The sequence below is a fragment of the Serinus canaria genome, chromosome 2 (genome assembly GCF_022539315.1).
Source record: "Serinus canaria isolate serCan28SL12 chromosome 2, serCan2020, whole genome shotgun sequence".
NCBI lineage: Eukaryota > Metazoa > Chordata > Aves > Passeriformes > Fringillidae > Serinus > Serinus canaria.
Window position 1 is genome coordinate 62,185,027 of NC_066315.1, and position 12,902 is coordinate 62,197,928.

The 12,902-nt window shown below is 36.7% G+C and overlaps 1 protein-coding gene across 3 annotated transcripts in view; it reads right to left on the bottom strand.

The window, feature by feature from the left end:
* RANBP9 (RAN binding protein 9) overlaps window positions 1–12,902 on the bottom strand; it is a 38,613-nt gene that overhangs the window by 5,282 nt on the left and 20,429 nt on the right. For all 3 annotated transcript variants that reach the window (XM_050970382.1, XM_030230862.2, XM_050970383.1), the window contains exons 4-10: window positions 11,736–11,903; window positions 8,644–8,666; window positions 6,534–6,718; window positions 5,613–5,725; window positions 4,175–4,283; window positions 2,573–2,763; window positions 854–1,001 (exon numbers count right to left, since the gene is read on the bottom strand). In XM_050970382.1, the coding sequence (XP_050826339.1) occupies window positions 854–1,001; window positions 2,573–2,763; window positions 4,175–4,283; window positions 5,613–5,725; window positions 6,534–6,718; window positions 8,644–8,666; window positions 11,736–11,903 (937 nt within the window). The remainder of the gene's footprint in view (window positions 1–853; window positions 1,002–2,572; window positions 2,764–4,174; window positions 4,284–5,612; window positions 5,726–6,533; window positions 6,719–8,643; window positions 8,667–11,735; window positions 11,904–12,902) is intronic.

Sequence of the window (12,902 nt, forward strand, 5' to 3'; positions counted from 1 at the left end):
GAACTGTCTTCCTCCATGAAAAATCTCCAAGTTGCCTGGACACTGCCAAACGTTTTGGCAGAGGCAACTGCTGATGCTAACAGAAATTGTGGAAAGTTAAGAAGTAAATTGTTACTCTTACTTTTTCACCCCAATTATCACTATTCAACTAAAATACCTTTGGTCATCACCACTACATCATCACATCCTACATGGTAGTTTTGGGAATCCATTTGGCACAATGCAGCTGAGTCCTGTTGCATTTCACATCAAATTAGGTTCTGCTGCATCCATGCAACCCAGAGCTTAACCATACTGGTTATAAAGACCCACATTAACCCTGGTTAACAGATTTATTTTCATTCTCTGAATGGAATGCGTGTGCACTCGTGACAGTGACTGGAGCAGGCAAACAATCCTGGTGTATACAGGGAAAGGGAATTCACACTTCATTTGCATCTCAACTGTGTTTACTTTCTAGATACTGCCACAAATGGAGAGTATCTGGAAAACTTTTCATTACCTGTGTGCAACACACTTACATCAGTGTCAGTGGCTTCAGTTAAAAAACCCAAGTGTCAAAGAGCTAATTAACCTTCACTATGGAACTTCAAAACTGACCATAGCTATAAGCAAGGTAATTTATTTTTGTCCACTGCATTTCCTTAACCCAACAGGAGAAAAAGGTCTGTTGAACTTGAACTGTCAAAACAACCAGAGTTACCACAAGCTGTCGGCTCCTTACACTGTGTTTCAACTGTCCTTGGGGGAAAAAAAAAATCACATCAAAACCCACTGAAAACTCTTCCCTGCCATGCAAACACATGGAGAGCACAAGCCTTAAGTGATTTAGAAGCATCTAAAGTTTGTTTACCTGGAATAGCTGTTAACCTGCTGTGATCTGGATACATTTATGTTGTTGAGCTCTGGTACATTCAAGCTGGTGGTCGTGTGTTTACTGTGACAGTAAGACTGATGCACTTTATTTGATATTACTCCATTACTGCAACTACTTTCAAACCCTGCAAGGAAGTTTTAACAGTTGTAGTCATAAAGTGGTACCTACAGGTAAGTTTGCAGAAAAAAATGAAATAAGTGTAGCGTTTACTAACCAGGAACAAGTATGCTAAATTTGCCACACAAACTCAAGTACTTCATCTCCATGTTTCAGGTATTTGAACCCTTAAGCATTCTAGAAGTTAAGCATTATTTAACAAGTATGAACATAGACACAAGAAGGTTTTTCCAGTTGTACTAATATACTGGTAATGCAGAAAACTGCACTAATGTAGAAGTTTTCTAAAAAATCTTTTCTAGGCCACTGAATCATTATGAATGAAAGCAAACATTATTAATTCCTGATCACATAATTCTTTTGATAAATGTGCAGTAGAATTCAGTGCTGAATACTTCGCATGTTGCTATACTTACATAAACCTCCCTCCTTCACCATGTAATTATTTTAATTGTTAATATTGTGCTTTGCTAAAAAAATTACATCATGCTGTGAAATTATGATGCCCAGCTAAAATCTCTTCTGACCCTTCTAAAATATAACAGGAAAACTACCATTTGAAGCAAACATGTAATTGCCAGTTCCATCAAACCAAGAGCTCCCAAGTATGTTCTAAAATAGAAACAGGTCACAGGAAGGGCTATTATAAAGAAACCAGCTGCTGCCATTTACAAAATCCCAAACATCACTTCTAGTAATACATTCATCAACCTGCCTCTATTTTCAAAAATTACAAAAAACATAAGTACTTTCTACACTATATCCCAATAACCACCTGAAGAACAACCAGAAAATTTGAGTGGTTCTTCACTGGAGTGGTTCTTCACTGACACCCCAGAGAGGAAAAAAAAAAAAAAAAAAAAAAAGTGCTCGCAATCAGTTCCAATTTGGATTTGGAAATTAAACAGAACTGAAAGCTGTTGGTCTCTGCTACCTTAAGAGTCTTAGTCTTCAAGGATGCCATGTTCAGGTATCATTTTAACATGCTTAGCTTCCATTCAGCAGGGGTGCTTTGGAAGGCATGGGGATCTCCCCATAAGCTTGGGACAGCTCTGAACATTAGTGGCTTCCCACTGAAGATTTCCCCCTACTTAAATGCTCTAAAAATGTTTGAACTGTGCAGACTGAAATGTGGCTGCCAGCAGTATGTCTTTTACTCAACCATACCACCTGGCTCCTGGTGTTTCCTGCTCAACCACAGCTATTCTGATTTCTCCATCAACACCAGAGGAAATGGATCATATATACCACTTACAGGATTTAAACCATCTTGCCCAAGCCATAAATTATCATCAAAAGGACAAGAGAAATATAAGTCAGAACCTTCCACCTCCCAGAGGGAAGCATTTCTTAGAAATTGGTGGCAACCTACTTTGCAAGAAGTAAAGCCAAGAGCACATGCAAAAATTATGTGATGAAACTTTCATTTTTCCCAGTGACTGGAAATTCTGCATTTTAATCATTAACATTTTACTGTTACACATAGCATTCAGCATAAACTCTTAAGTTTATTTTAAAAAAAATAATCCATGTGGCAGGGTGCATCCAAATGTGTGGTGTATCCTCACATGAACTTACCAGTGAAGTGTGTGCTGCTCCCTTTGCCTGTTGCCAAATTGTGAATATTCATTCCATGGCTGGGACTCATGCTAGGACTACTGAATGACCGTGGGCTAACAGGGTAACTGTCTTGAGATTTTGGACTGTGGCCTCCCAAACACCGCACTTCACTGTCTGTACCATTCACCATCTCTATGAACTGACGCACCCTAAACAAAAGGCAAAAAGTTAAGCTAATAAAACCATTTACACATTTCAAATTACCAACCATAGCAATGATTTCATTTTAGTGTTAAATATAGAACAAGTCTGACTCAACAAAATGCTGAATGTCAGTAACCCAATGGTCAATAAGCTCTGGAGCATTCCACCAAAAATACACAATTACAAATTTGTGAGGGAGCAGAACAGGAATATTATCCTTGGAGGACAGCCTTTGTAACTAAGTCCTCAAAGTCTAGAGATTTAAACTATATTTTCTTGGTCTAACTGTTTTCTTTTACTGGCAGGGGCAAGGTTATTTCTTGAGAAAGATATGTTGTTATGTTGTCATGTCTGTCATTTCTCTCAAAGTAAAAGAGAACAGAGTTCGACTGTCTTGAACATTAGGCATTAAAGGGTAACTCCTAACATTAAACACCTGCACTAGAAAACAGTTTGAAAAGATAATTCCCATACAAACCTTCCCTTTAGAGGCTGCTGCTCTTTGTCAATTTCATTTTAGATAAGGAGGTTTTACTATGGACTTTAAGGAAGCTCAGAACTCCTGCTTTATGCTTAAGGCTTTAGTAGTCTTAATAGAACAGACAAAATTTAGAAAGACAGACTGAGAAAAAGATAACATAAAATTGATGCTATTGAGTGAAGTCTTTCATCAAAATGTTCGCAATTTGTGAATTCTGTGATAAGTCTGGAGTACTATCATGTGAATTCTGTTCAGCACTTGAGCATGACAGACTTCAAATACACTCCCAGTTACTTAACTGAACATAAAATTAAAGTGCTTTGTTCTTAGAGGAGATAACGCATTTTTTCCACATTCAAACACTGCAATGATACAAAAAATTCTGGAGAACAGCGCAGCTGGCAAGTAAAAATGCCAGAATGAAGGTGACTATCGTGTGCCTGGGAAGCCAAGAGAACTCTTTGGGATTATGGAATTCCACAGTTTTAGCCAGAGTTTTCTAGTAAAGCGGCATGGAATGAAACAGCTCATTTAAACTGGTCTTTAAAGTCAGTCACCCCTTTGGAGGAACAGACTAACTTATCCCATCAGGTTTCTTAACCTTATTGAATGTGCTACTATATCAGTTTCCATTTTAAGTTGCACTTGACACCCAAATGGGACTAAAATTCATTAAAAAGAACTACAGAACTTTGTTCTAGAGAACAAGTCTACAGGGAGATGTGAATTATGCTGCAAACCAGGACCTCGATGACAAAACCTAGTTAAACATGTAGCAAATAAGAAGAGCATAAAAAAGTGAAATACACACATTTTCTAAAAAGCGCTGCTTAACTTTGTATAAATTTCTGTGAAAGCTTTAAATGAGTAACTGTCTTGTCTCAGAAGGTACTGTGCCATCTATAAACACACATCTGTATAATTTGAAGACTCACTTTAATGCAAATAAGAGATTAGGATTTCTTTCTAGTAAACTTGGATACAACTGTTGTGTTGTTTCAATGGCTTCTCCCATTCTTCCTGCTAAAACCAATTTCTGAATTCCTGTTCACCAAAAAACAAATAAGAGATTAGGATTTTTTTCTAGTAAACTTGGATACAGCTGTTATGTTGTTTCAATGGGTTCTCCATTTATCCTGCCAAAACCAATTTCTGAACTTCTGTTCATCAAAACCAACATCAGTTAAATGGACAGCTTATGGATTAATACATGTACAATAACGATTAAAAGACACTGCAACCATCAATCAGCAAGAGTTTTTTCCTTTTAGAAAAAAATAGTGTAAAGAAAGATCATGTTTCCTTAAAATGTTCAACAGGAAAATTTAAGAACTGCACTCCACCTACATGTATCTAAATGAGAACTCAGTATTTTTATTTATTGCCAGCATCCAACTGCTTGGTAGTCAGACTATGCATTTAGAGCTAGAATAAGACTGCAGACACTCTTCTGTGATTTACTTCTCATTTTCACAACTTTATAAATAAGCACATTTCAAATTACTGTCACTCAAGAACATCCAAATTGCATCTCATTCCTACAGGTTCAATTTTGACTAAGAAAAACAAAAATTCAGTCTCTTTCACCTACAACACATACTTCTAATCAAACTACAGCTGAGTAAAATCTTTCACAAAGGTCCCTGCTTTAGTTGATGCTTCTGTGGCTGTAACTTGGCTCAAGCTGCAAACAGCCTCCCAGCTCTCTTCACCAACAGGGAAACTGATCCAAATGAAAAAAACCCCAACAAATGTGTTGTTTTACAACCAAAGCAGTTTCCCCATGTGGTATGTCATACAGCGACACAAATGCTGATGGTCACAGAGCAGGGATTTAAATGGAAGGGGAAGGCACTGTTCCATCAGGCTGCAAACAGCACTGGCATGGCAAGTTAGAACTGAACTGCTGTTAGTTGTCCTTGTCCTCTTCCCCTCACAGCTGTAATCAGGAGAACTCAAGTTTCATTTAACTTATAAAACATTCTCTAAACTCAATCCTTTTTCACAGTCCAGATAAAAATATAAATGTTTGTCACGACTAAGTTTTATATTCCTGTTTGTGACTAACCATTAGCTCTCACAAACACTCAGAGACATTACACACATTTGTTTCAGACATATCACAACTTTCCATTCAAGAGAAAAGACAACAGATAATTTACCACATTCTGCTACATCAGACAAGTTACAAAGTATTACTGTGCAGATTTTTCATACCCAGCTGCTCATACATGTGTAACATTAGATGACAGCAAAGAACTGTGCTATGGGGCAGTGCTGCAAGCAAATTCTACAACGCTGCTTAAGAGAAAGCTTTATGTAGTATCTGTTTAAGGGAGGAAAAAAGGGATGCAACGTGCTTTCCAGCCTTACTTTGTCTGTTCTTAATGGAAGCTAATTCTTCTAGCACAGTCTGGTCTGTGGATCTGGCGAATGCCTCTGCTGTTGCACAGTATCCATGGTGAACTAAGTAAGATGATACCATTCTAAAAATAAACAAAAGCAAAACTCAGAAATACTTATAAAATACAGGTAAGAAACCAAGAACTCCTGAATGTAAAAACCCTTCGATAAAATAAGCTGACTGAATTGAAAAATTCAACTTGAAATGCAGAGACTTCTGTACAAGTCAGAAAAAGTAATTCAGTTAAGAGTCAGTATATTCTTCAAAACACTGTACAGAAAAATAATTTTAAAAAATAATAAATGCATAACTTTATTATGATGAATTTTAGTAACAATTATTCATGACCCAAAAGCAGGTCAGTTCAAATATTAACTGCTAATTAAGCTGTTTGATTTTTTTTTCATTACTCCCACTGAAGTGAAATTGCTGCACATTAAGTTTCTGTTTTCACTGGAAAAATTAAAAATGCAAAGTCAGAACCACCATTTTTTTTCCAAGAAACACAAATGAGACACAACTTAACCTGGCACGCCAAAGGCTGAGAATGCAAAGGGAAATTTCCAGAGCCCAGAGTATTAAAACTGTCCATTACAACCAAGACAACTTTCATACAAAGTCCCCAGTCCATATTAGATAAGGCAAATTAGAACAGAAGTCTTACACTCATCATTATGAAGTCCAAATTATTAATGACACAAACAACTCTGCCACAAAATCTGTTCATACTACCTTTTACATGGTTATCAAACCTGGTAACAAAATTACTTGTACTATTTTTTAATAGCATCTATCACTTTTTGCACAAGACAATAGACATAACATTTTAAAGATCTCTGAAATCATGCAACTAATGACTTTGAAAAAATTAATAATATTACAAGTCTTACTTCTGAATCATTGTTTGCCACTCTCCTTCCCGATCTCCTATTGGAAATCTGTCAATCTGTGCTTGAATTTTGGTTCTCCACTCTCGCATATAGTCTTCAATATCAAATACAAATGGGTGTTGTCCAAAATTAGCATCCACAACCTCTCCTGGTGTTTGAAGTCCTACTGTAGGGTACAAGTTTGGCTGCAAGAAATATTTTAGTTAGTTTTTGACACTTGCCCTAAAATCCCCACTGTTGTGGGTTTGTTTTCTTTTTTCACCTCTAGTATCAACCTCACTGCTTCTAGTACTGTGCTCCAGCAGTAAAAGCAGCTTCTGCCAATATAGCAATACAATGACTGACTAATTTTATTCCCAGTGCTCATAATTTCTTTTTGTTTGGAAGAAGAAAATCTTACTGACATTCTAGCCAGAAAATACACTTTTTAAACTGTGCTACATGTTACAACTTTTAGGTTAAATTTCACAAAATATTATGTAACAATTTTTGATTATTTTTAAAGACCAGTTTTTTTCCTCTAAAAAGAGAACAGAAAATAAACTTACAAAGTGGGCCATTTTCCTTTTAGGGTAAAATACTTAAAACATCACAGAATTTTAGTGGTAAGAACTGACAGGATAGAAAACTCAATAGCCTCAAAGTCCAGTCGTGGTGCCTAACACAAACTGTAACAATGCATTGATGTTTTTATGAATTCCTGAACTTGTATCTAGGAAAATACATTACATAAAATAACAGCATTTACTGTTGTCTCAGTCTTATTTTCTGCTTAGAAATAAGGTCTCCATGCAAATTTAAAATATGCCAAATATGAGAAAGGTAAAATCTGCCTGTTCAGATAAAGGTAATTTTCCTAAATGCAGTGAGCATCTCAGCAATGGCAAGGGAATCAATTGTGTGAATGGGGTTTTGTTACTGGGGTCTTTTGTGTGTATGTGTTGGGGGGGGGAGGTAGTTGAAATTTTTTTTTCAAGTTTATTTAATAAATATACCTACATCGTTATTACATGTTGATCTACAGAGCTATTATGCTAAATAAATTAAAGCTATCAGTAAGAAGTTATCAACACACAGGTCAGTAGGAACTCTGGAGCCCAGAGAGCCCAGTGAAATGAAAAATACGCTGGTTTCTCAAACCACACCCAAGCCAATCTTGCCTCTGTTTTCACAAATACAGCATTTGTTTTTTAAAATAAACATGCTTATACTGTTACCTAGTTTAAAATAATCAACAAACCACAAGTCTCAAATCTTTTAACAAGATGGAAACCATTGATTCTAAAAAGGGGTTCAGCTTCATACTTCAGATTATAGTGTCAGTTTTCCTGAGCTGGCACCATGTGCTAGTAAGGAGTCCTGCTAGCATCCCAAAGATCCAGGCAGTGGTTTCCTACACAAAACACTCAACTCTGTGGTAGGACTAAGGGGATCCTTGGGTAACTGACTTCATTTTTCCTTAATATCTGTCCTTGCCTCTGAAGGCCATACAAAGGGAGTAGCTGGCCAGGTGGACGAGCATCACACACTGCACCTTAAACAGATTAAATCAGAAATGAAGTGGATAAGAATAAAACCAAAGTAAGTGCAGTATCATGCCTGTGTCAGTAGTATAGGGAACAGATGCCAGTTTTAAGGAAAGCACAATTTAATTGACTCAAAAGCTATAAGATTTCAGATATGTGCACCTTTTAAAAAATTGATACATTTGATTCTATGAAGCAAAATTTGTGAAAATCAGGCATCAAGAATGAGTTACAGTGACAATATCTCAAGCAGCCATCCACCATGCTGGTGTTTAACACAGCTGATTCTGTATGTAAAGCTTGAATGTGCCAAAACATGCAATAATTATTTGCATGCATTATTATTATTCTGCTAAAAAAAAACCTGAAAAGGAAAACCTCTTGTAAGGATCAGTGTAAAACCAAAACACTTTCTACTTCAATTAAATAATCCCCACTGAAATCATGATGAGCAACATCTAACATTAAACTGTCTACAAAGATTATCACTGTGATTCCAACAAGCACAGGGTAAATGCTAGTCTGATCTGAAACATCTGTTTAAAGACACAAAGGAAAACTGTTTGAAAATGCACTTATCTTACCGGTAAATCTGTGAAAGCGATGCCTGTAATAAAGAGAAAATTAAGATTAACTTCCACATGTCTGGATTCTAGCCTCACTTTCTTAAATGTATCATTATCTGTTCAGAAATCTCTCACTCAAACCATCTCAGAAATAAGGAGAGTATGGTGAAATCCACGATGCTTACACACAATTAATGTTTTTAAAATAAGAAATGGTGGTATCTGGCAAAAAATAATCATCATTTTAAAATACTTAAATTGCCCTTAATTTTTTCAAAATAGGTCATAAGACTTAGCAAATCATACAGATAGGCACATTAGAAGGTCTGAAAGTTCTAGCTACGTACTAAATTTAGAGAAGAAAGGTAAGGATATCTGAAAATACTTTTTCACTTGCATGTCGTGATGCTGCTACATCAAGATTTAATGGTGTTTTTTCTTGTTTGCTATTACTTTTCTTCAGACTCACTCACAATCTTTACACAAGCAGCACATGTCTATAATACTCCAAACCAGCCTGCAAGTGTTTCACTCTAATCCATGCCCTCATGCTTTGGTTTTCAAACAGAACAGCTTAATATCTTGTTACATAATTACAAGCATCCATCTACCCGTAAAACCAAGGGAGTGATTTTGCTGTCTCAGGATTAGAGAAAAATATGACCTCTATACACTTCAGGAACTTCAGGCAATTTCAGGGGCTGGGAAGCTTTCAGTTAAAAAAAAAAAAATCAGTAATCTCCTTCTGACAGCCAAATAATAACAGTATTTCAGAATTTCCTTTATTGTTGCAAGTAATTTTTTTTAATGCTGAATTATTTAAATCCACTTATCCCTTCAAACTTCAATTCATTCTGTACCACCATCTTTTCAAATTTAAGATGAAAATAAAGCTTTTAACCTTTTGTCCTAAATTCCATTCCTGTTTTCAATCTCTACTCTTCACTCTGCACCTCAAGAGCATCTGGATTCCCTACACACATCTTTTGAGACAGAAGGATGGCATACTGAGTGATGAGTTTCCTTTGTTTCCTCCCATCATATCTCAAAGCTATCATTTTATTTATTTCCTGCTCTTACTTTATCTTTTTCTAAGCTATACCACTTTTTCTATTTGGCAATTTTGACATCCAACTTGCTCTTTTCCAAAATGGAGGCTGTAGGCATGACAAATAAATGATGACTAAGTGATATGTAGGAGCTGGGGGCTTGGTTGGGGCTTCTATTCAACACAGGATTTCACACTTGCATGAGAACAGCTTAGCCCTTTCAGCAGCATCAAATCCCAGCCTGAGCCAGAGACCTCCTATATTCTAGACCAAGTATGTGGGGCCAGAGAAGAAACATAAACGTCCTCCAAGTCACGAACATACAGGAATTCTGGACAACTAGTAACTGCAACAACTCAGTGAGACAGACAAAATTTCTGATGTCTTTTCCCACTCAACACAGAATCAATATTCTTATGTCAGAAGCTAAAGCTAGCAAAGTCCATGACAGCAGAACAGCTGTCAGGTTTCCTTGTGAAATCCATAAACTGTTTGTCAGACTCAGTCTCTGACAGATGACATTTTATTAGCCTCCCCTCAACCTATGCCATTCTGGTCTTCTCTAAAAATGGATTTTAATCTTTTGCACTGTTGTTTCACAGTTGGCCTAATCCAGTCTGCTTTACATTTTCCACTTAAAAGGAGGGTTCTGCTCCTGCCTTCCTAGCTCACTCATGCTTTCAGGTGACCATAACGGTAGTGGGAACACTCGTGTCTCTTTAATTGATCACATGATCCAACATCCCTGCATGCACATTGTGAATGTTTCAAAAAGGGAAAAAGGTAAGACTGCTTTTCTCAGCTTTAACCCAGTTAAAGATTCAGGCAAACACAAGCCCGTTATCTTCCACTTGGACCTATCCTGCAAAAGGATGCCAAGAGAAACAACTACACAGTGCATGGTTCAAGTGTCCCACTGCCCTCGGTCTCAAGGTATATAGACTCATTAAATTCAGAAGGAACATTAAATCATGGAAGAATATAATCACAGAAGTGATTACATGGAACTGACCTCAGGAGGAGACTCCTAAGCCCTGCTGTGAGTAGAAGCAGGAAAACTCCCAAGTCAGATGTGTTTGCTCAAGGCCTGAGCAAACAAACTGTCAGTCTCCTTCAGGGAGGCTAGAAAAGAATTTAAACCACATCCTTCCCCTTTTTTCCAAACCTACTTTGTGCTTGCCAATGTAAGAAAATAGAACAGCAACTTCAAGACCACCTATCTCAATAATCTCTTACTTCATTTCATGCTACCCTCTCCTTTCCTTATCGCATTTCTACCCATCACAGAAAACTTATTCTTCTTTGAGGCTTATAACTTCAAAGCTCCTGCTCTCCTCAGCACAATTCCAAGATCTCTTCCCAAGGCCCTACTCCTTTCTTAATGCAAGAAGTAATTTTTTTCTTCTTTCCTTACACTCTGTATCTTGGCTCATTAAATTACATTAAGTAACTGAAATAGATTTTCCATAAAAATTTTTAACTCCACCCACTCCTGACATCTTCAAATTCAAACATTATCTTGCAGTGTTGCCTAATACTACAATTTACAGTATGAGTTTATTTGACTTAATTTTAGCTCAACTTTTATAATTTATGGCTTTAGCCCAAATATGAATGACTCCAGACTGGGAATCCAAAATACACTGTTCTCCAACATATGCTCAAAATAACATGCATCCAATGTAAGTCTTTAGTGAAGGCTGGGGGTGTTCCCCCTTCAGCAGCAAGGAATTTTAGCTATACCCATTCTCCTTATCTTCACGTCTCCTATTATCTATTACTTTATGACCATCAAGCACTATTTGTGGATTTAGTAATGGAGTTCATTAATGCAGATCCTGTGGAATGAGATGCTATAAGATGAATCCTTCCAAATCCACAAGGAATGTTAGTGCTAATGGCACAGAAAAAATTTTTTCCCTCAGTTCTTTAATTACTTCATAGACTATCAAACTATCAAAAGAACTATTCAAACCCTTTGCTCCTGATGTGAAGAGGGCTTCCTATTCACAACAGACTTAAAGACATAGTGCTGCCACGAAAGGCAGCATTTCTGCATACCCAGGCTGTGTCCATTCTTGGTGTAGAAGCAGGTGTTGTTGATAAGGTTGACACAACAACCAATGACATCGCCCGTAGTAAATGTTGGGCCGTAAGGTTGTCCCGTTCCAGAGGAACAGAATGAATGTCCATCGTCTCCATGGTAACCATATGAATGTTTATCCCAACCTAGAGAACAAAAGCATTTGCAATTTATTCATTTTCTCCATTATTAAATAAATTGAAGACTGTGCTATGTCGGTATATTCTAGCCAGGTTAACACAATTTATTACTATGCTCAGCTTTCTGCTTTCTAATATTTCTTATCTAGGAAAGCCACTGTGTAATCTTTAAAATGACAACTTCTTTTATCAAAATGGCTGAATAAGTAATTGCATTTGTAGTATATAACAGGTAATGCAAATTCAGATAACACATCTTTCTCTTTTCTCCAACATACAGTATTACCAACACCAAAAATATAATCAGCTACAATGCTGAAATTCAAAAAGCTATATACAGATCTGACATGTCCCAGTAAAGCAGTGAAGATTCTCCTGTTCTCCCTTTCATTTTGCAAAACTATTGCTACCATATGTCATAATCAGATTCTTCCTGGCTACAAACCAAACAAGCATCTCTGGGGAAACATATTTCTAGTCCTGATTATTCTCAATGACTATTCAGCAGCAAGCAGCCTCTGCATAATAACAGAATCTCCAGACTAAAGTGTAACTAGCTATGCTGCCCCTCAAAATAAAAACAAATTTTAAATAAAAGGAAAAAATTAGCAATACAGGTGAAAATCACAGCCAAGAGCTAATCATTATGCATGCAAGTATGGTGCTTATTTTGCAGGTGAAGAGGCTGTAGAATCTTTAAGAAGCTTCATACTGTTAAACTACTCAATGAAATTCACAACAAGCTATCTTGGTCTGTGGTCTTTTATAAATACCTATCTACACTCTCTGCAAGTCAATACTGAAGCTCTTCTGTCAAGCTGCTGCCTAGCAGGTTAATTTGGAAGTATTTTCCACACTTAGACCCTTAATCTTTATCATCAGTAGCTTCAGCTGGTACCCTATTAAGCATCTCTCAGTAAATTAAAGACAACCCCAAATTATTGCAGTTACATTGATTAGTAGTATCTTTGATAATTATAGCATCCTAAATCATACTTAAACTTA